The 26,608-nt window shown below is 42.8% G+C and overlaps 1 protein-coding gene across 2 annotated transcripts in view; it reads left to right on the top strand.

The window, feature by feature from the left end:
- The window catches only part of znf574 (zinc finger protein 574), a 41,576-nt gene extending 23,165 nt beyond the window's left edge, over positions 1 to 18,411 (top strand). For both annotated transcript variants that reach the window (XM_061776085.1, XM_061776086.1), the window contains 5 exons: positions 1,178 to 1,272; positions 4,808 to 4,902; positions 9,814 to 9,962; positions 11,826 to 12,113; positions 16,718 to 18,411. In XM_061776085.1, coding sequence (XP_061632069.1) covers positions 1,178 to 1,272; positions 4,808 to 4,902; positions 9,814 to 9,962; positions 11,826 to 12,113; positions 16,718 to 17,332 — 1,242 coding nt within the window. In that variant the 3' untranslated portion in view covers positions 17,333 to 18,411. The remainder of the gene's footprint in view (positions 1 to 1,177; positions 1,273 to 4,807; positions 4,903 to 9,813; positions 9,963 to 11,825; positions 12,114 to 16,717) is intronic.
- The last annotated feature ends 8,197 nt before the right edge of the window (positions 18,412 to 26,608 follow it).

Below are 26,608 nucleotides of genomic sequence, written 5' to 3'. Positions count from 1 at the left end.
TATATTGTTTGAGTGTCGTCATTGTGACGTACGTGTGTGCACTGCGCAATAGTCACATCGCAGGTCCTGTGATGTTGGTGTGCTGTATTGTAATACAATGAATCAGATGTAAATAATAAATGACCAGCATCGATTAGCACCGATGTTACAGTAAATAAACATTCAAACAACACACACACAGAGGAGCCCAGTGTTACATACTTCATGTATGATACATTTTAAAGAAGACACAGGGAAACAGTTACACTCCTGCATTTACTGTATAGCGCTTTAGTATGTCGCAACACATTACACTAGGGGGGAGACTTACTTGGGGGCAATTAATTTTCCAAAGGGGCCATGTGAGAAAGTGGAAAGGGTTGTTTTGGGCCACGCCAACATGCTAACCTAAATAGTATTCTATATACATTTAAAGTGTTACTCTGAAAGACTAAATTGCATGGTTTTAATAAGCTGCTACTTGTGCTGCATTTTGTTATAAGAAAAATGTTAAACCGATAGGGAGTCACTAAAATTGCATATCTACATTTTAAATTACATCACTATATAATCAACATTTACAAAAAAAAACATGTCTACAGTGTGCATCATTTTGTCTGTATTTCTAGTCTTTTGACATTATGAGCACAAACCACTAACTCATATAGTCTATTCTTAGTTGGGATTTAAAAATCCTTACCAAGATAAAATCCCCTCTCCACGCCACTGTGCAGGGAATGTCATGTCACCAACATGAGGACCACTGTAGGCATTGTTTCTTTTTTGGGAGAAAAACAAAACAAAACAAAAATAGGGATAAGAGTGGTCGGGAAAGGCGCTAAATATAGCGACAGTCTCTAAGTTGCCAACCCTGGAGACACAAGTTATTGCTTTTGTGTGCGCACATCAAGTTAGAAGCACCATTTTCAAAATAAGTGTGCTGCATATTTTACATTTTATTTTGACTTCGTGAAGACAACAAGGGGCGCTCAGAGAGTTGACTTTTCTTGCTCTTTTGTGAGACATTTAAAATTGTCATTTTTCTTTAGTTACTGTGACATTCTATAAGTACTTGTAGCACATGAATGGTGAATGACTATTGCGACGAAGGCTGAAGAAAGAGTACTGGGGTTTTCAAGACCTTTCTTACTAGTCTTTTTTTCTTTTACATTGTCCTTTACTTTGTCCTTGGCTGCAGATATGTGTTGCAGACAGTGATGGTGGAGATGGTCTCTTCTCATGCCCCCTCTGCCCTTCACACTTCCACACAGAGGAACAGCTCAACCATCACAAGTAACGAGTTTCCTTTTTTTTTTTCTTTCCCAGAAATAATTATTTTGTATTGGTATGTGAAACAACTATCTATTCTAACCTCAGGGAAAACATTCAGCCTCTACAACCCAGTTAAATGCATCTCATTAACACAGGATGGGATTTAGATAAATGCCCTTTGCTAGCTGTGTAGAAGGCGAGCCGTGTCGCGGGACCTTGAAGCTTTACGAACATGCCGTGCCCAGATACCTTGTATGTCCTTGAGTTTTAGTCACGTATGATTGACAGACAGGCCAAACGAATTAAGAGGACACAGGACAGGACAGTGAAAGCAATGTACACCGTGTCCGTCTGTTTTTTTGTTTTGTTTGTGACTATGAGGTGAAATGGCTGATTGAGTCACCCCTGTAGCTTTTTTATTATATAAACACAGTAGCGTAGAAATCCAAATTTAGTCTGATTAAGTCAATTGTACTTAAAACACCTATTTAAGGCTGGATGTACACTGCATGTCAATGCTCATATCCAATCATATCCAATAGCGCTGCCCTTATTTAACGGCCGGAATTGGAAACAGTAATTCTAGCTGCTGAAAAATATTACAATTTCAGGAAATTATTGTAAAGCCTTTTTAAATTGAAGTAACATCCATCCATCCATTTCCCATACCGTTTATCCTTACTGGGGTCGTGGGGGTGCTGGAGCCTCTCCCAGCTGACTCTGGGCAAGAGGCGGGGAACACCCTGAACTGGTCACCAGCCAATCACAGCGCACATATAAGCAAACAACTGTTCGCACTTACGTTCACAGCTACGGACAATTTAGAGTCTTCAGTTAACCTACCATGCATGTTTTTGGGATGTGTGAGGAAACCGGAGTGCCCGGAGAAAACCCACGCAGGCACGGGGAGAACATGCAAACTCCACACAGGCGGGACCGGGGATTGAACCCCGCTCCTCAGAACTGTGAAGCAGATGTGCTAACCAGTCGCCCACCGTGCCGCAACTTAAGTAACATTTTCCTAAAAAATCATGATTACAAAAATGCATATCATCATTTTAAAATAATGCTATACCAGTATAATATACTGATATCTGAATTCACTATTACAGACTATGCTTTCACTATAGTTTTGATTTACCATGGGTGTCTTTAGGTCGACACATGTATCATATACATTTTCCTATCATTATCTGCTTGTTATTCACAAACTGTATCATCGAGATCTTATTTCTATCTGACTATCCAATTCCATTTGGTGCCATTGGAGGAAATAAATTAGAATGATATCATCTAAACCTAATATTGGAAAGAGCCAAGAAGTCTTTTTTTGTTGAACGGAGTATCTCATTTACATGAGATAGGATGGATCACTCAAAACTAACTGATCTGAACAAGACTCTTTGGAGACTGTGAGAAGTGTGCTCTAAGACACCTCGAAACTGTTTTAATTTACAGTCTCCGATCCAGTTGGGGGGCGGCTTGTCTTAGTGCTTAGTACGAATGCCTCACAGTTATGAGGTTCGGGGTCCAAATCTCTACTCCGGTTGCATGTTTCTCCAGCTACTTCAGCTTTCTCCCATATTCCAGAAAATATGCAAGTTAGGTTCATTGATGACTCTAAAATTTCCATAGGTATGAAAGTGAGGTGAGTGGTTGTTTCTTTATATACCCGCATCCCTAATGAGGAAAAGGGCTATTGAAAATAAACGGATGGATCCAGTTGGCCCTGTTCAATGTACAGGAAAGAGTCTACTATTTTGGGACCCTTTACATTGTAAAGGCAAATAATAATAATAATAAAAAAATCACCAAACTATAATACTTTGTGCGAAAAGGGTTATAACTACTGGAGATGCTCACAAGCTTCTCCATCCTCTAAGATTTTTGCCCTCCTCTTAAGAGACTACATCCATTGACACCTCTCGTACTAGACTGTTGTTTTTGCCTCCATACTTTTAATAAGTCATTGTTTGTATTTTGTAATGTCACTGTACATATGTCATTGCCTCATTACAGCACATTTGGCGATTCAAGTGGTTAACCGGTCATTCTTTGAGGGTGACCTCAGCTGTCCCTGGAATATTGAGGTCACAGTGAACGCCGCTTTTCGCTGTGGATTGGAACCGGAACCTGGCTGCAAATAGCAAAATTTTGAAAGTAACTCACCCACCCAAACTGGGTTGTTATTGCTATAGATGCCACAAGATGGCGGAAAAGCACATTTTGTTTTCTATTAGACAAGGCTATGGTCTGACTAAATGAAGCTCTTCCAGTCACCTCAATATACCAATATGCCGTAAGATGGTGCCTAAGTAATATTTGTATGTCAAACATGGCTTTACACTGAGCACAGAAATAGTGAACAACACAGGATAGATTCCTCACAAAAATCTGAGCATGCCGAACCGCAAATATTAGGGGATTCTTCTTACTCCAGTGTAGTGCTGAGGAGCTGCAAAGAGCCAGTTCAAGCACCAATTTTTGTGAGTCAGTTGCCTTTTTATTCAGATATTTTAAAAACCGAGATACACCGGGGCAATAAAGTATTTAGTCAGCCACCAATTATGCAAGTCTCCCCCTGCCCCTTAAAAAGACGAGAGAGTCCTGTAATTTTCATCATAGGTACACTTCAACTGTGAGAGACAGAATGGGGGGAAATAATACAGGAAATCACATTGTATGATTTTTAATGAATTGATTGGTAAATTCCTCGGTAAAATATGTATTTGGTCACCAACAAACAAGCACTTCACCTACTGTGAAGCATGGGGGTGGAAACAACCTGCTTTCGGGCTGTTTTCTGCAAAGGGACCAGGACGACTGATCCGTGTAAAGGAAAGAATGAATGCAGCCATGTATCGTGAGATTTTGAGTTAAAACCTCCTACCATCAGCAAGGGCATTGAAACGTGGCTGGGTCTTTCACCATGGCAATGATCCCAAACACACCGCCCGGGCAATGAAGGAGTGGCTTTGTAAGAAGCATTTCAAGGTCCTGCAGTGTCCTAGCCAGTCTCCAGATCTCAACCCCATAGAAAATCTTGGGAGGGAGTTGAAAGTCTGAGTTGCCCAGCGACAGCCCCAAAACATCACTGCTCTAAAGAAGATCTGCATGGAGGAATGGGCCAAAATACCAGCAACAGTGTGTGAAAACCTTGTGAACACTTACAGAAAACATTTGACCTCTGTCATTGCCAACAGAGGGTATATAACAAAGTATTGAGATGAACTTTTGTTATTGACCAAATACTCATTTTCCACCAAAACTTGCTAATAAAGTCTTTAAAAAATCAGAGTGATTTTCTGAATTTTATATATATATTTTTTTCTCATTTTGTCTCATATAGGTGAGGTATACCTTTGATGAAAATTACAGGCCTCTCTCCTCTCATCACAATTGGTGCCTGACTAAATACTTTTTTGCCCCACTGTAAATATCTAATTCCAATGTTTTCTTTATCATCAGACTTCTTCACACCAGCAACCCGTTCGACAATTATTCTATTTCAAAAGCTGAGATGTATATCTAATGCCAATTTTTTCTTTATCATCAGACTTCTCCACACCAGCAACCCGTTCCCCTGCCCTGATTGCGGAGAGGCGTTCAGCCGCAGGAAAGACCTCGACCTGCACTCGCTCACCCATCAAGGTCAGAGCCCCCATGTGGGAACCGTTCACCCACGCACTTTGTATTGTCAGCGGGAACAAAATGCTTTGTGTCGCACGTGAAATCTCTTTTGTGTGCCTTTTTCTTGAATTGTCTTCCCCGGGAATCATTTTGTGTTTCCGGTGGGGACTAAAATATGACGGATGAGCGCGTAATGAAAAATCTCTTACACGGTAATGGAAGGCAATTAAATATGTTCTTATTAGCACGACTTCCCCCATCAAGCCCACCCGGGTGGCCAATCTTGTTTATTCCCAAATATCCATTACGCCCATACGACCATTGGTGCGCCAATGCATTAGGTCAATGACTTTACATTGATCTGCGTCTCAAGTAGAATGGAACTGGAAAGGTGGAGGTAAATGAATTGGGTCAACATGCTGACACTTCAACTTAATCACAGGCGTGGGGGGATGAGGGGGGTGGGCTGGATGGGGGCTCATTAGTTAAGGTTGACGAGTCTGTATGAGGGAGAGGTCAGGGGTACGGCGTTCCTCTGAGAGAGATGATTGAAGAGATTGATCCATTGATAAGTCCAGGGCCATAGGGTGAGATTGTCCTTATTAAAGGTTTAATTGGTTGGTTTCCAAGGGGAAGCAGTGGACTGGTTGTCTCTACTGAGGTAGAAAGTACAGCTGGTTAGCAGATTGCGAGCTGTTGGCTTGATGACCTGTCAACTTGCTGATTGAACCATCAGTGTCAGCGTTTTTTCTTCCTTCTTCCTCAGACAGATTTTCATCCCATCAGCGGGTTGCTTCGGGTTGCCCAAAGAGACCCAGGACAGCAACTGATTTATTGATGAGTTGATCAATAGAGACTTGTGTTTTTCAAGCAGAAATTGCCATCACTGGTGTGTCAGAAGTCCAATCACAGGAATATGCGGTCATATGGCACAAGAAGGCAACGATCCATTTCTGCTGTACTTAGTTATTATTTTATTCTATATTTAAGGTTGCAAAATTTCCCATAGGTACTTATAAGAATAAATGGGAATAAACCAGGAATTTACTAAACTGAAGGTTGGCACTTAATGGGGAACTTAAATATCCATCCATCCATTCATCCATTTTTCTGTGCTGTTTATCCTCACTAGGGTCACGGGTGTGCTGGAGCCTATCCTGGCTATCTTATGGCGAGAGATGGGATACACCCTGAACTGGTCGCCAGCCAATTGCAGGGCACATATAAACAAACAATCATTCACACTCACATTTAATTAAAATTTAACCTACCATGCATGTTTTTGGGATTTGGGAGGAAACCAGAGAAAACCCACACAGGATTTGAACTCTGGTCCTCAGAACTGTGAGGCAGATGTGCTAACCAGTCGTCCACCATGCCACCCAACTTGAAGTTAGTTGGGGAAATATATTTTACTGCAATTCTGACTTTAACAACCACATTTCATGCAAGTACTGTGATACATTGACTTATGAGTGCCCGAACTTATGAACATTTTGTTGCTAGCTGGCACTTGGTCGGTTTTTCGAGGGAAGTTAAAACAAAAAAAAAATGGCACAATTTAGGTAGGCTGCTAATGTTTCGAAAATTGCCCCAGTCTAAATTTCTATGGTGGGGTGATATACTCAGTGAGGACATGCAATAACTAACCCCAAGAGAACCAGAAAAGTCAGCGAGACCCAACCAGGGGGAGACCCAACCAGGGGGATACCACCGACCACCCGAGCCTGACCGAAGCGCCCCGACCAGTCCCAAGGGAAGAGGCACGGGCACCAACTATCGTAGACAAATTCCTTGTGTGTTTTTTTGGACATACCTGCCAAAATAATGATGATTCTGATACTGAGTAGAGTCGGGCATCGAGAACCGACCGGAACCGGGACCAGCGCCCCTGGCACCCCCGGAACCGCCCAAACCCAAACACCCCCCCCCCCCCCCCACCCCAGCCCTGACACCCACAGTCCACCCACCTATAAGAAGAAACGGTGAAAACCACATAAGAAGAACACGCACGAAGATGCGCCCAACGGCGGTGGCGGCGGACAAAAGCGCACCTCAACCCCCCGCCAAAATCAGTGACCAGTTGCCCCAGCGCAACACCCGGAACAAGACCATACCCCACAAAGGAGGCCCCCCCGACGCGCAGTGGCCAACACGCCCCGAGCCCCAGCCAAGCCAACCCCAGTCAAACAGGCGAGCAAAACCACCGAACACCTCCATGCCAACACCGAGACAGCCAACAAGGCAAACAGCCGGTGCACTCCAGACCCCAAACCAACGCAAGCACCGTCAACAGAGAAAAATGCTCAACACCGACCCAAAACCCCACCGCAGCAACCCCACACCAGAATGAACCGGGATAAAACCCACACAAACATCATCCCACAGCACCACAAACACCAACCCCGCGGCCCACCGGTGAAAATCAGGATAGGAACCAGCGCTCAGCAGCAACCGGTTCCATTCATCAAAAAAATCACCAGCGCCAAAATGCCGAGCCCCGGCGCGCACCCGCCAAGACAAAACCTGCAGACACAAATCACCCGACGCGATGAAACAGTCGCAAACAACCACCTCAGCAACACTACATCCAACACCAATCAATGAATACCAAGTCAACCGGGCCACCCAACACACACCACCCCCCAGCCCACAGGTCCGACACTGATACTGGCCACAAAGAACCCTGAGGCAAATGCCCACCCCAGTCCACGGCGCGGGCCGCCAAGACACCCCCCCCCCCCCCCATCCAAACCACGCAAACTTCCCCAGCCCACGCCCCCCAAAAGAACAGGAACTGAGGACCGCCCGGAACCGAAACAAGGAACCGGAACCGCCCAAACGACGCCCAACCCTAGTAATGAGCAAGGGTGGGCGAGGGCGACAAGAGAGGGGAGAGGAATTTTATTTTTCTTATTTAACTCAATGTTCTTCACATTACAGGAGGTCCTCAGTTTACGACTGTTTCAAGGTTACGAAAGGCTTGCAAACTTGTTTGTGAAGCCCGTAAGAATACATTGTCACGCGGCATTAGAAGGCACAATCAGTTACCGCCGTACTGACTTTTACATTTGTTTTATATTCAGCCTACAACTGTTTTTCATAGTTATTTACTGTAATTTTGACTGTTTACTGCTGCATTAGTGTAGGTTAGTGATGCACTACGTTTACAACTTCTAGGGTTGGGCATCGAGAATTGATAACTGATTGGAACTGGGATTAATGGTCCCTTTCTGCCGGAAACGTTCAAATTTACAAATTTCGGTTCCCAGTCTCGATGCCTACGGTCCGCTGACCCCGAAGAAGTGGCGAAAGCCAATGAAGAAGCGGCGAAAACCAACGAAGAACAACGCGCACGAAGACGTGCTTGTGCCCAACGGCGGCGGCGAACAAAAGTGTGTCTTAACTTTGTTAAAATTAATGACCAGTCGCCTCAGTGCAACACTTGGAATAAGATTATATTGTGCAAAGGAGGCTTTCATGATGTGTAGAAGTCTGACGTGCTCCCTCCCGCTCTGAGCCTCAGCCTACACTGCGCGGAGCTTCAGTGAGGTCAACTCTCAGTCAGTTGGGTGAGTGAGACAATAAAATACGTCTATGCCAACATTGAGGCAGCTAACAAGGTAATCGGTTGGTTGCACTTTTGCACTGATGGTTTTTAGCATTTATTTTAGTCTTCAAACCAACGTAAGAGCCAATCACAGGGGAAAAAAAGCTTAACATTGAGCTAAAACTTCAACGTAGCAACTTTACATCACAATGAATTGGGACAAAATTAACATAAACGTGTCACTGTACCACAAACCCTAACCTCGTGCCTCATCGGCAGGTAGGGAAAGGAATCGTTTTTTATAGTATTTGGTTCCGTTCATTAAAACAATAAATAATCCACCGGTGTCATGTGAAGTTACTTTTCGTGCCAAAATGCTGACTTCCGGTGTGTAGCCTTCAAAATAAAAGGCTACAAGTTTAAAACAGGAAGTCAAGTTAAAACCTCCACATATAAACCATTTGATGTGATAAAACAGTCCCAAATAACTATTTTAACAATGCTATATTTAACTTTTAGCTGAAACCTTAATTAATGCATCTTAAGTCAATTGGGTTAGTTCCATTAACATTGCCTTTTAGTTTATAGGTTTGATATTGATACTGGTTATAAAGAACCCGTTCAAATTGAAACGATGCCCAACCCTAACAACCGCCGTAAGAATGGAACTATGTCGTAAACAACAACTCCTGTATTTTCATTCTTGTGCTGTAAAACTGACAAATGTTTTCATGTTTAGCTGTGAAAGATACTTCCCAGTGATTGTTATTCTGGCTGGACCTTTTTTTTGGGTGGGGGCGGGGGACTGGGAGTCGCAAACACTCTTAATTTAATAGTGAGTGAAGTGGAAAAGTGTTGATGAGCCAATGCGACCTTTTCTCACCGGAGAAGTCAATGATACTGTCATTGCTTATTAAATGCTCCTAGATGAAATCTGTACGTTTCCTGAAACTTAAACAGGAGGTGATTACTGCAACGCTGTTAAAATGGAGTAAAATATCACTCTCAGTGAATTTAAGCAAGAGGTCACTGGTTTCGCTCACATGTGGCCCAGTTAGTGTTTTACAAATCGGTACTAATGAACAGCACTTGTACTTGCGTGTGTGACCACCCATTCATCGATTTTCTTCAGCGCTTGTCCTCATTAGTCGCGGGTGAGCTGGAGCCTAACCCAGCTGACTTTGGGCAAGAGGCGGAGTACACCAAGGACTAGTCGCATGCCAATCTCAGGGCACACAGTATAGAAAAACCACCATTTACTATCACATTCACACCTATGGGTAATTTGGAGTCTTTCATCAACCTAACATATATGTTAGCATGCTTCCCGCGTGTCCCACCGCCTCTCTCAGTATAAAGCCAATCTTTTTACCCCGTCTCAGATAAGGAACCCGTCGTCTGTCCCCATTGCTCCGCCCAGTTCATTAACGAGACCGTGCTGGACATCCACCAGCAGCGCTGCACTGGATCTGAGGAGGAGAGGAACACTGGACGTGGGCGCGGACAAGGCCGAGGTCGCTCCACTGGACAGGTGAGCATTTCAGAATGTTTTTTTTACCCCTAAGTTAGAAATACAACTTTTAACTATACAGGCAGTGTTTTAAGTAACATTCTGTCAGTCATACAAGTATAAAAATAAGTTACCTGCATTATGGATCAACTAATACCAAATTAACCACCCTTTGACGTGTGCCATACGTGTAAAATTCAAGGAAGTTAAGAGGAAGGCTTGCTGAAGGCAAATCAACGTCATGCATTTGCACGTTGTAACATTCTTAACTGTTGTGTTAACAGAAGAGTCTCTTCACATAAAGACTAAATGCAGCTGATATTTTTTTTCTTACCTTTAATAATTATCAACTAGTTGTCACTATATTGTACTGAGTAGCCAAGACACGTTAATGAATCATAATAAGCTTCATTTCCCATTCTATGGTCATCACCACACTTCACGTTCTATGGTGGTCATTATACTGTTCCCCTTTGCCGTCACTATACACTTGTGGGTGGCATCACAAAACCCCCACAACCATAACGTTCTTAACTGTGTCTAAAATACAGCATAAGAGAATTGAACATAATTTACAGAGAGTGAAATGACAAAGGTAATAGCAATAAAAACATTAAAAGAGAAAAAATAAGGGTTTAAGTCTCATGCCGTTTTGAACACCAAGGAATAGAAATGGGTTTAAGATAGGTTTTAAAAATGGACAATGAAGGCTTGTCTGATGTGCATTGGGAGGTACAGTGGAGGAAATAATAATTTGATCCCTCACTGATTTCGTAAGTTTACCCACTGATGAAGACAGGAACGTTTAAATTTTTAATGGTAGGTGTATTTTAACAGGGAGTGACAGAATATCAAAACAAATCTAGAAAATCACATAAAAGAAAATATTAAAATTATTTGGCAATTTATTGAGGGAAATAAGTATTTGACCCCCTGTCAAAACATTACTTGGTGGAGAACCCCTTGTTGGCCAGTCCAAAGGTCAGACGTTTCTTGTAGTTGATCACCTGGTTTGTACACATCTCGGGAGGCATTTTAGACCACTTCTCTTTGCAAATCCTTAAGGTTTCGAAGCTGTGTCTTCGTAGCTTGTGGCTTCAGCTCCCGCCACAGATTTTCTATGGGATTTAGGTCTGGAGAGTGGCTAGGCCACTCCTTGACCTTAATGTGCTTTCTTCTGTGGGAGCCAGAATTCTTTATTGTTGGTAGGGGATCAAATCCTTATTCACTCAATGAAATGCAAATACATTATCGTTTTTTAAATGTGATTTTCTGGATTTTCTTTTACGTAGATATTCTGTCTGTCACTGTTAACATACACCTACAAAAATTAAAAAAAATTATTGTCTGCTCATGTCTTTGTCAGTGGGTGAACTTACAAAATAAGTGAGGCATCAAATAATTATTTCCTCCACAATAATTCAATAGTTTGGGATCAGCGACAAAAAAAGCCATATTCTCTGAGCTTCCCCTTAGACTTTGGTACCTTCAGGAGCAGCTGGTCAGCCAAACTGAGGCACCGGGCAGGAGTGTCGTAATGGAGTCACTCAGAAAGGTAAAGCAGGGCGAGACAATTTCGCGATTTGAAAACAAAGGAAGAATCTCAAAATGAACTCGAAAGTGCACAAGCAGTCAGTGGAGGGAGGCCAGATTAGGAGTTATGTGCTCCCTCTTACATGGTCCAGTTACAAAATGACCAGCAGCGTTTTGAAACAACTGGGAGACGTTTGAGGGAGGACTGGACTCCAAAGTAAAATGTATTACAGTAATCCAGCCAAAATGTGGTTAAGCCATGGAAGGGTTGAAAATAAGTTGTTCTGCTGTATTTCTGTAGTATAGTATATGTTATTGCAAATTGCGAAAAGTAAAACACATTTCCTTCAGATTGAGTGCGACCTGTGTGGCCACCGCTGTATGACCCAGGAGGGCCTGGACCTCCACCGACTGTCGCACACCGGCCAGACTCCGCTCAAATGCCCGGTGAGGCCTTGCCGCCGCCGTTTCATCTCCAACAGGGCCCTGGAGGAGCACGTGCTTGCCCACTGCCAAGGCAAGATGGCCAAGACCAAGAGCCGAGCCCGCTTCAAGTGTCAGATCTGCTTCAAGGGCTTTGCCTACAACTCCACATTTCTGGTCCACATGAGGACTCACACCGACGAGAGGCCCTTCGAGGTAAGTCATCAAAAATCCATCCATCCATTCTCCATACCACCTAACCTGTTCAATGCCACTGGGAGCTGGATTCTATCTAAGCTGAATTTGGGCGAATGGTGGACTACACACCCTGGACTGGTCGCAGGGCACATGTAGAGACAGAGGCCATTTATTCTGTCACTGAGTGGGAACTGAACCCATGCTACCTTCACCAAAATCAGGCCAATGTACCGCTACACCATCATTACCAAATCATCTTTCACTATTCTTTTTGACGCCCCGTTGTTCATTGCTTACATCGTAAATTGAAATGTAGCATTCACGGTCACACGTTGCTGCCTGCTGTGGCCATCTTGCCACTTTTGGACCGTGACCATTTGCACGTATGTGTGTGTGTGTGTGTGTGTGAGAGCGTATATGTGTGTGTCCTGCGGGTGTTTCCTCCCTCGCTGTACTTGTGATTAATGACCGGGTTGAATTAGGGCCTGTCAGGTCCCCTCTCTGTCTGTTACTATTCTGGGAATCTCAACCCCCCGTTCTGCCAACCCCACCCTCACTGACGACCCTCCATCTTTGCCGTGCTGGTGACATCAACTTTGCCCACCAACCCACCCTGCGCCCTGCTGTGGAAATTGATTTAATGTTGGCAGCGTCGCAGCATCTCACAGGCCGCCCTCAAAGATGGATGTTTGATGGGACAAGCAACACACAAGCCGTCGTGGGGCTGAATATTAATTTAAGTCACGCATACTTTGGGCTGACTGAGAGCGAGTGTATTTGCTGAGGATTTTACCAGCCAAGTTAAAGAAGAAATACAGAAGCCACAAAAGTGACACGGCGATTTTGTGTAGTCACTCATAAAAGTATGAAAAATCACCAAAAGCGGATCAAGCAGCAGATTGTTGTTGTGCTCTAATAAAGTGTGAAGTGTGCAGTTATGCACTTCCCACCTCCTAAAAAGCATTATAAAACACCTTTAACACTTGATACTTGCACTGGCATCTCCTTGCTTGAGTTTCTGCTGTAATGAGGTGTTTAGCAGCACAGTGGAGCATGTGTTTAGCCCGCCACACGTACATTCAGAGGTTTCGAGTTTAGGGGCTTACTGTTTGGAGTGTGCATGTTGACTATCTTGGTAGTTTCCCTTTGCCAGCATGAAATAGGATTTGTTGGGAAGCTGGGAAAGTCTTTTGTAGCCATTTCCATGGTCCTTAACATGATGCACCCAATTGATTTGAACTGTACAAATTCTGCTATAATTATTTTTGATGACGACAAAAAAAACATCTGATTGAGGTGAAACTTGAAAAATATTAGTGGGTGTATGTATAATTTTGACACTTGGGTCAAAAACAGGCAGATGTAACTGCACGACACCTCTTTAAAATCAATGAGGCACATACAGACAGTCCCCTCCAAAAGTATTGGAATGGCAAGGTCAATTCCTTTGTTTTTGTTGTATACTGAAGACATTTGGGTTTTAGATCAAAAGATGAATATGGAATTTACATCTAGATGTGTTAAAGAACTCAGGACGGCGCACCTTTTGTTTGAAGCCACCCACTTTTCAAGTGAGCAAAAGTATTGGAACAGACATTATTAAATTAACTTAAAATGAACATTTATTATTTGGTGGCATAACTCTTACTTGCAATAACTGCATCAAGCCTGCGACCCATTGACTTCACCAGACTGTTGCATTCTTCATTTGAAAAGCTTTTCGTGGCCTTTACTGCAGCCTCTTTCAGTTGTTGTTTGTTTCTGGGGGGTTCTCCTTTCAATCTCCTCTTCAGGAGGTAAAATGCATGCTCTATTGGGTTAAGGTCCGGTGATGGACTTGGCCCGTCTAAGACCTTCCACTTTTTCCCCCTGATGAAGTCCTTTGTTGTGTTGGCAGTGTGTTTTGGGTCATTGTCTTGTTGCATGATGAAGCTTCTCCCTATTAGTTTGGATAAATTTTTCTGTAAATTACCAGACAAAATGGTTTTGTAGACTTCAGAATTCATTGTGCTGCTCCCATCATCAGTAGAAACGAGTGAGCCCGTTCCAGAAGCAGCCATGGAAGCCCAAGCCATGACAATACCTCCACCATACTTCACAGATGAGCTTGTGTGTTTCAGATCATAACCAGATCCTTTCTTTCTCCATACTTTGGCCTTTCCATCATTTTGGTAGAGTTTAATCCTGATCTTAATCTTGAAGCCTTTTATTTTGAAGGGTACGCACCGGAACTCAGCATTTTGGCACAAAAAGCAACTTAACACGGCACCAATGATTTTTTCATTTTATTTATTTATTTTTTAATGGATGGAACCAAATGCTATAAAATGCTGATTTCTTTCCCTACAAACCGATGAGGCACAAGTGTTAGTTAGTGTTTGTGATATTGTGAGACGTTTATGTGAATTTTGTCCCAATTCATTGTAATGCGGGGGCAGCAGCCTCAGGAGGGAAGCCCAGACTTCCCTCTCCCCAGCCACTTCCTCTAGCTCTTCCAAGGGGATCCCGAGGCGTTCCCAGGCAAGCCGAGAGACATAGTCTCTCCAGCGGGGAGTCCTGGGTCCTCCCGGTGGGACGTGCCTGGAACACCTCACCTGCAAGGCGTCCAGGAGGCATCCTAAACAGATGCGCTCCTAAACATCTGGCTCCTCTCAATGCGGAGGAGCAGCGGCTCTACTCTGAGCCCCTCCCGGATGACTGAGCTTCTCACCCTATCTTTAAGGGAGAGCCCAAACACCCTGCGGAGGAAACTAATTTTGGCCGCTTGTATCTGCGATCTTGTTCTTTCGGTCACGACCCACAGCTTGTGACCATAGGTGAGGGTAGGAACGTAGATCGACCGGTAAATCGAGAGTTTCGGCTTAGCTCCTTCTTTACCACAAGGGATCGATACAAAGTCCGCATCACTGCAGACGCTGTACCGATCTGCCTGTTGAGCTCCCGTTCGATTCTTCCCTCACTCGTGAACAAGACCCCAAGATACTTGAACTCCTCCACTTGGGGCAGGATCTCATCCCGACCCAGAGAGGGCACGCCACCCTTTTCTGACTGAGGACCATGGTCTCAGATTTGGAGGTGCTGATTTTCATCACACTTGGCTGTGAACCACTCCAGTGAGAGTTGGAGATCACGGCTTGATGAAGCCAACAGAACCACATCATCTGCAAAAAGCAGAGATGCAATCCTGAAGCCACCAAACTGGACCCCCTCTATGCCTCAGCTGCGCCTAGAAATTCTGTCCATAAAAGTTATGAACAGAATCGGGGACAAAGGGCAGCCCTCACCGGGAACGAGTCCGACTTACTGCTGGCAATGCGGACCAAACTCTGAGTCTGGTCGTACGGGGACCGAACAGGTCAGCAGTGCCCCATCCCCACTATACGGAGTTTTAATGGTGCACTGCTTCCCCCTCCTGAGACGCCGGATGGTGGACCAGAATTTCCTCGAAGCAGCCCGGAAGTCGTTCTCCATGGCCTCACCGAACTCCTCCCACGCCTGGGTTTTTGCCTCAGCGACCACCAAAGCCGCATTCCGGTTGGCCAGCCGGTACCCATCAGCTGCCTCAGGAGTCCCACAGGCCAAAAAGGCCGGATAGGACTGCTTCTTTAGCTTGACGGCATCCCTCACCGCTGGTGTCCACCAACAGGTTCGGTGAGGTGACATTCCACGTCCCTAGAGCCAGCTTCTGTAGCCGGGAATCGGATTGCCAAAGTCCCCGCCATCGGCCACCACCGCCTTTGAGCCCCACCTCCAGGCCTGGCTCCAGAGGGGGGTCCCGGTGACCCGTGTCCGGGCAAGGGAAACCTAGATTCATATATTTTGTTCTTCATAGGGGTTTTTGGAACCGTGCTTTGTCTGCTCCCTCACCTACGCAATGTTTACCATGGGTGACCCTACCAGGGGCGTGAAGCCCCAGAAAACTTAGCTCCTAGGATCATTGGGACACACAAACCCCTCCACCACGATAAGGTGATGGCTCAAGGAGAGGCTCATTTGCACAATATCATCTTATTCCAAGTGTTGCACTGAGGCGACTGGTCATTCATTTTAACATAGTTAAGACACTTTTGTGGCCCAAGAACGTCATAGTGCGCGTTCTTCTTTGTTGGTTTACACCGCTTCTTCGTTGCTTTTCGCCACTTCTTCTTCTTCTTCTTCATTTTTTGATCTGAAACCCAAATGTCTTCAGTATACAACAAAAACAAAGGAATTGACCTCGCAGTTCCAATACTTTTGGAGGGGACTGTATAAGAAATATTGAAAAATATAGAAAAATGTGTTCGTAGCTGATACGGTCATCTACTCTTGTAGTGGCTTAGGTAAAAATTACTTTTTTTTTTAAACAAAAGCTTTTAAATGTAAAATGTATTTTATTAATTTGTTAAAATTTTAATACTGCATTAATTGAAGCGATAATCTGTAGAATACTACTTTCTGAAAATACTTGGGAGCTTACAGCCCTAAATAATTCTTTGTCTATATGTGCCCTGCAACTGGCTGGGATCCAGTCCTGGGTGTATCCCGCTTCACCCGGCAGAAGTCAGCTGGACCTGAAACAGAAGCGGTAGAATATTGATGGTTTTGTCCAGTTTCTTAACATTTGTTTAATTTTCCTCCACCAGTGCACCACCTGTGGCAAATGCTTTCGCCAGCTCCCCCATTTGCAGGACCATGAGCGCATTCACAGTGGCGTGCGGCCCTTCTGCTGCTGGATCTGCGGCAAGAGCTTCAGCGTGGCGGCCCGCCTCACCGAGCACGCCCGCACCCACAGCGGCGAGAAGCCCTACCCGTGCCCCAACTGCCCCGCCGCCTTCCGCTCCCGCTCCAACCTGGACAAGCACATCCGGCAGCACGGTGACCAGGCCGCTCAGGCTGCCGAGGAAGTGGCCAGCGCCACAGAGGCGGCACAGGTCCAGAAGGTGCTGGAAGGTGCCAAAGTGCTGTCCTCGCTGGCCACCACCACGACCACCACCCAGGTGGAGGTTGACGAAGGCAGCATGCAAACCATCTACGTGCTGCAGGCGGGCGAGGGGGTCGGCGAGGCGGTCATGATCCCTGCCGAGGAGCTGAGCGGCATGGACGGGACGTCGCAGGTGGTCATCCTGCCCACGTCCATGCTTGGAGCGCAGGGCATCACCATTCCCACCATCACCATGGACGGCAGCGAGATCACCATGATGGACGCCACGCAGTCCCCGCAACACTCCATCGAGTTCATTGTGGAGGAGACCATATGAAAATACGATTGTGTGAATGACTGGTTTATGTTCACGGGGTAAAGTTTCACAATTAGTTTTCCCCACAGATACTCTCCTAACATAAAGATGTTGGGCTTTCGGATATAAATTTTTTTACAATTTTGGTTCATCCTGAAATTTCACCCGAAAGACAAATATTCCCAGCTTTTTGTGAGTAATGCATCTTGTTAGATTGTTTAACCAATTAGATTTGCTGCTTTACCCACCATGCCTTAAAATGCATTTACTCCTTAAGAGGCCGTTTAAATATTCACCATCATTTACTAAAATTTGTCCACTAAAAATTGTTAAACTGTTCTTAAGCACATTTAAAAAAAAAAAATCTTTATTAGTTTACAATGGAGAATGTGGACTTCTAAGAGAAGAGCCTGAAGTTATTAATTACATGAAAGACATGCCAGACATACCATTATCCAACATAATGGTGACATACGCTTATAAAAATCGGGAAAATGTGATATTTTACTGCATGCATTGAATGGAAACTATACGGCCATCTGGTGGATACATTTAAAAAAAAAATAATAATAATAATAATCAAACTGAAAGCCAGCAGTCCAAATTGAAATCTTAACATAAAGAATTGCATTAGATAAATGTAGAGTATTTTTAATGGGACTTGTCTTTCTTTAGCTTTTCCATTTTAGGCCCATTTAAGGGAAATCTCTAGAAAATGGAAACTAATCAAAGGCACAAAATATCCATTGAAAACTTCAGAGTTGAAGGAAATCACATTGTACAGACTTGTTTGTTAAGGAAGACCCGTTCATACAAATGTCTCCTATAAAACTCCTCAGCTACAGATCATCCACTTTAGCGGCCCCCGTTGTCACTTTCCTTTTCTGGCTAACAAGTGTGGGAGTGAAAAGGCACCCAGCTCAGCAGCAGTAGAAGTCAGAGTACATCTTCCATCATGCCCCCTTTACTGTCACCAGCTAGGCGAGGTGTGTGTGAAGTAGAATTGTGTCTCTTGTATAGATCAGCATTCATTTCTAGGGCATTATTATTGATTGTTTTTGTCCTCTAATTAAATAAATTCTATTATTATTACAGCGCGACACACTTGTGATGATTTGAGCTACGTAGCGTGGCGTCGTCCAGATTTGATAGAATAAATCCAGCGCTTGTCGTCGTTGAAAATAACAAAAATAATCTATTTGAGAGCAAGGGTTTATGGATCTTTCCCACCATTATGATTGCTCACAGGAGGGGATTTCAACACAACACACACGCATACACACGTTTAAGTGAGCCAACACGGCCAATCTGTCATCGTTTATTTCCATGTCATGGAAAGAGAAATGCTGATAGTGAGGGAAGTAAAATGAGGAAATGTCGGCAATGTACGGGCCTCCTGAGGTTCAAAAGGCACCCGGCGATGGTCATTTGTGCGCCTTTTATTGCTTTCTTCTGATTGTCGATATACAACTGAATAATAACGAGTTTTTTTTGTTTTGTTTTTATGTTTCCCCCAGAGAGAACTGATGTTCTGGAGGAGGTGCGATTGTGTGCTCAGCAGATGTGACAGAATACGATGTACTTGAAGCTGCAGTGCGCATTTTCACCCAAACCACTACCTAGCGGAAATGAACCAATGCTGGTTAAGCCTATTATCGCCTCTAACATCTTGCTGTATTTTTCAGTATTTCAGCTTTTCTATGGTGTCATGATCGCACATTGAAACAGACGGACCGGAAATGACTCATTTTACCTTGCTATGGGCGGAGCCGTGGCCTCTTCTCATGTTTGTAAAAAAAAAAAAAAAACTAAACTAAATATATTTTGTTTTTCTCTAGCAAAAAATTATTACACCGTAGTTACCGCTTCTGAATAATCAATGTTTTTTTCCTTTCCAGAAAACAAAAATGTAGAATCACACAATGGGCAGGCGGGGGCCCGGCATAGTTTGTCATTTCAAAGTGACGTCACTTGTAATGCAGAATTCCAGCTTTGGGGCGACAAGCTACGCACTACAGCTTTACCGTGACAATTTGAATTCGTCCTGTGACTGAGCTTGTAGTTAAATTCACGCATATCTTAAATTTTAAGTGAGACTCGGGTTGCTGGACTGATGTTGTGGCGTTTGCTGCCGTCATCTAGCGGCGGTGTATCTGAAGCTCGCTTGTACCTCAGATTGTGGTTTGCAACAAAACAAGAAATTAACCAGGCGACAATTCGTAACTCGGAAAACATAAGTTGGCTGAAAATAAACACCTTTGTAATTTTTTTTCACATTAGACAAAATTTTTGAATGAATCTGGTGGTTTTTAGGCAGGACAGCTCATTTGACGTGTTTCGCCGTCATTCTTGGATGGGGGATGTTATTACCACTTTGTTGCTATATGGTCATTTGCCACCCAGTTAAAAAAAGAAAACGCTAGCCCACCTGTTAATCTGGATGGACAACGTCATAGCTACGGGTATCACAATAGGAGCCTGTTCTCCTAATTAGTAATATGAAGCCGTCTAATGCCAAATGAGTTTTTTGGAGAAGTGCTTCACATAAACTTCACATGAATAAAACATTGAAACAGTTTCTCTCACGTTTTCATTTTGAAAAGCGTCCTGCTTCGTGGAGTCCACCAATTTGACAATTTTGAGATATACTCACTTTTTTTTTTTTTTTTTATACACACCGCTGTTACAATAATAATAATAATATTCCTGTGCAACTAACTGGTGGACTCTATGCAACTCATATGTGAAAAATGTCTCTATTCCAAACGCAAAAATATATTGGTAATATTGCACATTTGATTCCAAATGAAAACGCGAAAGAAAAATGCATCAAATACATTATTCTTGTGAAGTTACCAGACTCTATGCAACACAGATGTGAAGCAGTTCTCTTTTCCAAATCACAACATGAAAGAAAAGTGGATCAAAATGTGTTATTCCTGTTAAGTGGCCGGACTCCATACAACACAGATGTCACATTCAATTCAGATGAAAATGAATTCAATTTGTTTTTCCCATGCAGTTAGTAGAGTCCATGCAACACAGATTGAAGCAGTTCTCTATTGCTTCACATCTATGTTGCATGGAGTCCACCAACTTAACCTGAATCAAAATGTGTTATTCCTGTTAAGTGGCCGGATTCCATGCAACACAGATGTGTCACATTCAATCCAAATGAGAATGAATGAAATTTGTTTTTCCCATTTAGTTAGTAGAGTCCATGCAACACAGATGTGAAGCAGTTCTCTATCCCTTCACATCTATGTTGGATGGAGTCCACCAACTTAACATCAATAACACATTTGATCAATTTCTCTCATGATTTCATCTGGAATCGAGAATTGCCTCACATCTTTGTACCAGATGTGTTAATTACTGCCCAATTGGTAAACTCAATGCAACACAGATGGTAAGCACTTCTCTATTCCACACACATGAATGCATTGGTAAAACTGCACTTCATTTATTTAATTGTATTTAAAAGCACTCTTGGAAAGCCGTTTGAGCATTTATTCAATATCCTGGATAGCCAGCTTAAAGGTCCCATATTTTGGCTATTTAGACCTCCAAGTGACTGTCTAACATGGACTGAGTATAAAAGTATCAATTTCATTCAAAAAAACACCTTAGTTTTGTCATACGAGTGTCCAGAAAAGGTCCCTCTGTCAGCTACTTCTGTTTGACCCAGTTTTGCGTCCGCTTTGTCCATAATTGGCTAAGACTGCCCCCTTTCCTCTCATTGTTTGCCCATGTGTAGAAGACCCTCTTGTGAGAGCACACGTGTTTATGTTGATAGCACTGGGTTGGGAGCGGAGAGGTAGGCTGAGATCTTCACTAATGATGTAGATAAGCTCGACAAATTCGAACGACCTGATTTCAGGCCTCTCGGCAGAAAAACGTCTGGAACTCAGGAATGCGTGGACAATTTGAATTCATATTTCCCATGTTTACTGAGGGACAATATTAAATCCCAAATACTAGAAAAAAGTTGGTTTGGTATAATACGTTACAATTAAACTCCATGTACGCGCTTTGGCCGTAAGACACTTTTGTGGACTAGTAGTACAAATAGTGTGCAATAGCAAAACGATTGTCTTTATACTGTACTAGTAAAGTTTATTTCTCCGCTATGAGTGCCAGAGTTGTTCTACTAGTGCGATGAATTGTCTTACTAGTGAGGACATAAAGCATAATTGTACATGCACATTAAGCTGAATATCAAGGAAATCAAATGGATGCTTGAACTGCTTTCCGTAATATGCAATTACAACGTACTTGTGTGCGACCACACGCAACTAGTAGGACATTTCAGTAAAATGTATGACAATCCTGCACACTAGTGGGACAGCTTTGGCATAAGAGTAGGACAATTGCATCTTACTAGTGAGGCAAAATTGTACACGAGTTGCCAACAGCGTGTTACTAGTACTACTAGTGACATTCCAAAATTTCGTTTGTTAACATCTAGCACTTCACTAGAAGTACAACAACCAATTCCAATGAAGTTGGGACAGTGTGTTAAACATAAATAAAAACAGAATACATCCATCCATTTTCTACCGCTTATCCGAGGTCTGGTCGCGGGGGCAGTAGCTTTAGCAGGGACGCCCACACTTCCCTCTCCCCAGCCACTTCATCCATCTCTTCCGGGGGGATCCCGAGGCATTCCCAGGACAGCCGAAGGATGTAGTCTCTCCAGCGTGTCCTGGGTTGTCCCCGGGGTCTCCTCCCGGTGGGACATGCCCGGAATATCTCACCAGGTAGGCATCCGAATCAGATGCCCCAGCCACCTCATCTCCAGACAGACAAACAGAATACAATGATTTCCAAATCATGTTCAACCTATATTTAATTTAATACAGTACAAAGACATTTAATATTCAAACTGATAATCTGTATTGTTTTTAGCCAATAATCATTAACGTAGAATTTTATGGCTGCAACACGTTCCCAAAAAGTTGGGACAGGGTCATGTTTACCACTGTGTTACATCACCTTTTCTTTTAACAACATTGAATAAACGATTGGGAACTGAGGACACTAATTGTTGAAGCTTTGTAGGTGGAATTCTTTCTCATTCTTGCTTGATGTACAGCTAGCTTTTTGCTTGATGCTGGCTTTGGAACTTTGTGTCCATAACAGTCCGGAAGGTTCTTTTCCTCTTTGGCCCGGAGGACACGACGTCCACGATTTCCAAAAACAATTTGAAATGTGGACTCGTTGGACCACAGAACACTTTTACACTTCGCATCAGTCCATCTTAGATGAGCTGCGGCCCAGAGAAGCCTGCGGCGTTTCTGGGTGTTGTTGATAAATGGCTTTTGCTTTGCAGAGTAGAGTTTCAAGTTGCACTTACGGATGTAGCGTCGAACTGTATTTACTGACATTGGTTTTCTGAAGTGTTCCTGAGCCCATGTGGTGATGTCCTTTACACACTGATGTCAGTTTTTGATGCAGTGCCGCCTGTGGGATCGAAGGTCACGGGCATTCAATGTTGGTTTTCGACCTTGCCGCTTACATGCAGTGATTTCTCCAGATTCTCTGAACCTTTTGATGATATTATGGACCGTAGATGATGAAATCCCTAAATTCCTTGCAATTGTACGTTGCGGAACATTGCCCTTAAACTGTTCGACTATTTTGTCACGCACTTGTTCACAAAGAGGTGAACCTCGCCCCATCTTTGCTTGTGAATGACAATTGCAATTCAGGGAAGCTCCTTTTATACCCAATCATGGGACCCACCTGTTCCCAAGTAACCTATTCACCTGCGGGATGTTCCAAACAGCTGTTTGATTTTCTCACTCTTTTTTGCCACCTGTCCCAGCTTTTTTGGAACGTGTTGCAGCCATAAAATTCTAAGTTAATGATTATTTGCTAAAAACAAACAGTTGATCAGTTTGAACATTAAATATCTTAAATATAGGTTGTACATGATTTGCAAATCATTGTATTCTGTTTTTATTTATGTTTAACACAACGTCTCAACTTCATTGGAATTGGGGTTGTAGTCGTCGTGCGCAGTTTTGCCTCACAAGTAACATGAACGTAGTTGTCCTACTAGTATGGAATGTCATACAGTAGTGGGTAGGGATGTTCGATCCTCCTTCCCCCCCCGCCGGACCAATACCAGTACGAGTTTCACTCTTGAGTATTTGCCGATACCGAGTAACAATAGTATCAGTACTCGCCCATTGCTAGTGGGGGGGAGTTGCTATTTAGACAGTCGTCGTAGTTATTTTTAGGGTTTTATTGAGTAGATTACTTCTTTAATACATTTTAAATATGCGGAGCTGTTAATCATAATGGTAAGACGGGTGTTATCTTCAAATAGAGCCAATGCAAACTGTTATCCAGATGACTGGCCTGGAATGACCATCAGATTAAGGACTGCACGGTTTTCTGTTGCCAAGCGGGGGGGGTGGAAAAGTCCATGGAGCAGCTTGCCACCCCCGCCCCCTCCCTGTCTCCTTGCATACCCCTTTTTATATTCTCTTGATATCATGAACACTAAAAATACCCAAAGTGACCCTCGGGAGAGAACGTGTGATGTTCAGCTCTCTCAGCAGTAAACAAGCTGACATTACAATGTCCCGTGCGGATGAAGGACAACAAGCAAGCACCTCTTTGTACAGGCACTACCGTCTTGTAGTTGGAGGTACACCAGAGAGTTAAGCAAGCCAGCGAGTCGATATACGCAATATTTCTGGATAGTGTAGGAATGTTCAGGACAAATAAATAGATGATAATGTCTAACAACTTGAATTCGGGCTGATTCCGGAGAAAATTGTACAAGAAGTTTAAATCAAACAACATTTCAGATACTGTATGCTGCAGTAAAACACTATTTTGTTTCAGGAAACACCATTTTGTAATTGAGGTAAGTGTTTGGAGTTGGGGCTTATTTTTTATATGCAAAAACAAATTGACAAAAGTAAAAATACATTTCCAAAAAGTGAAAATAAATTGGTAAAGGGTAAACAATTTAACAAAATCTCAAATTTCAACAAAACAAAATCTTGAAACTGTAAAACCAATTGCATAAAGTAAAAACAAAGTGTAAAAATGCATTTACTAATGCATTTAGAATACATTTAGAAGTGAAAATACATTGCTAAAAAGTAAACAATTTTACAAATGGTAAAAACTAACAAAATTAAAAAGAAATGTGCGAAAAGTAAAAACAATTACAAAAGGTACAAGAAATTCACAAAAGGTTAAAACATTACAAAGGGGAAAATATACTAAAAGGAAAGATATTTACAAACCCCAATTCCAATGAAGCTGGGACGTTGTGTAAAACCTCAATAGAAACAGAATACAATCTTTTACAAATCCTTTTCAAACTGTATTCAATTGAATACACTACAAAGACATTTAATGTTCAAACTGATAAACTTTGTTTTTTTGCAAATATTTAGTCATGTTGAATTTGATGTCTGCAGCTCGTTCCCAAAAAGCTTGGACAGGGGCCTGTTTACCAAACTTACTTTTTAACAAAACAGAATAATTCAAGCTATAATCCACACCTTTTTTGTTAAAATAATGTCATTTTCACCAAACCCACTACTGGAGGAGATGACACAGTGCCGATTAAGCTATTCAGCTCCTCTAACATATTATTATTATTATTATTATATTTAGTGAATGCGCTTTTCATTCTCACGCTGGCCCGGTTGGTGGGGCAAACGACGACACTGAAATGACGGTTGTCCTTCAAAACTTAGTACAAATCTTGTAGAATCACACGTAAGGGGCATAACATGCATTGGCTACGTCATATTGAAGCGACTGCGCCTTTCTTTTGTTGTAATGCAGAATTTGATCTTAGGGTGGAGCCAAAAATTATATACTATAGCTTTAATACACAATTACTAATTTGGAAAATGAGGAGAGATGGAATTCGTTCCCATTTTTGCTTGATGTTCAACTTCAATTGCTCAACAGTCTCGGGCTTCCATTATTGTATTTTGCGCTTCATGATGTGTCACACATTTTCAGTGGGAGACAGGTCTAGACTGCTGGCAGGCCAATCTAGCACTCGTACGCTTTTACTACAAAGCCACGCTGTTGTAATACGTGCACAATATGGCTTGGTATTGTCTTGGTGAAATAAGCAGGTATGTCCATGAAAAAGACATTGCTTGGATGGCAGCATATGTTTCTCTAAAACCGTTATGTACCTTTCAGCATTAATGGTGCCTTCAGAGATGTGCAAGTTACCCATGCCATGGGCACTAACGCACCCTCATAGCATCACAGATGCTAGCTTTTGAATTTTGCGCTGATAACAATCCGGATGGTCGTTTCCCTCTGGCCCGTAGAACACACCGCCCATTATTTCCAAAAACAATCTCAGATGAGCTCAGGCGCAGAGAAGCCAGCAGGGTTTCTGTGTTGTTGATATGTGAATCGTTTGTCAAGGTAGAGTTTTATCTTTCATTTGCTGATGTAGCGACGAACTGTGAACTGACAATGGTTTTCTGAAGTGTTGCTGAGCCCACGTGGCAATATCCTTTACACAATGATGCCGTTTTTTTAATGCACTGCTGCCTGAACGATCAAAGGTAATGGGCGTTCATTGTTGGCTTTCGGCCTTGCCGCTGACGTGTCTAACTCTTTTGGTGATATTATGAACCGCCGATGATGCAATCCCTGAATTCCTTGGAGTTGTATGTTGAGAAATGTTATTCCTAAACTGCTGGACTATTTGCTCACGCAGTTGTTCACAAAGTGGTGAACCTCGTCCTATCCTTGCTTGTGAACAACTGAGCCTTTTGGAGATGCTCCTTTTATACCCAATCATGACAATCACCTGTTCCCATTACCACGTTCAACTGTGGAATGTTCCAAACAGGTATTTTTGGAGCATTCCCTAACTTTCCCAGTCTTCTGCTGCCGCTCTTGCAGCTTTTTTGAAAGGCGTTACAGGCATCAAATATTATTAATATTTGCAAAAAAACAAGAATATTCATCAGTTTGAACAGGAAATGTCTTGCCCTTTGTAGTGTATTCAATTGAAAATGGGTTGAAAAGGATTTGCAAATCATTGTACTGTTTTTATTTACATTTTACACAACGTCCCAACTTTATTGAGGTTTATACAAAAGTAGAAACAAATTTACAAAAAGTAACCTTTTTATTACATTTTTTTTGTACAAAGAATACACTATCAAAAGTTAAAAGTAATTTACAAATGTAAAAATTTACCAAATTAAAACAATTTACAATTAACAGAATTAAAAAGAAAGGTGTGCAAAATTAAAACAATTACAAAAACTACAAGAAATATACATA

Source organism: Phyllopteryx taeniolatus, chromosome 6 (genome assembly GCF_024500385.1).
Source record: "Phyllopteryx taeniolatus isolate TA_2022b chromosome 6, UOR_Ptae_1.2, whole genome shotgun sequence".
NCBI lineage: Eukaryota > Metazoa > Chordata > Actinopteri > Syngnathiformes > Syngnathidae > Phyllopteryx > Phyllopteryx taeniolatus.
This window is presented reverse-complemented; position numbering and strand designations above follow the sequence as displayed.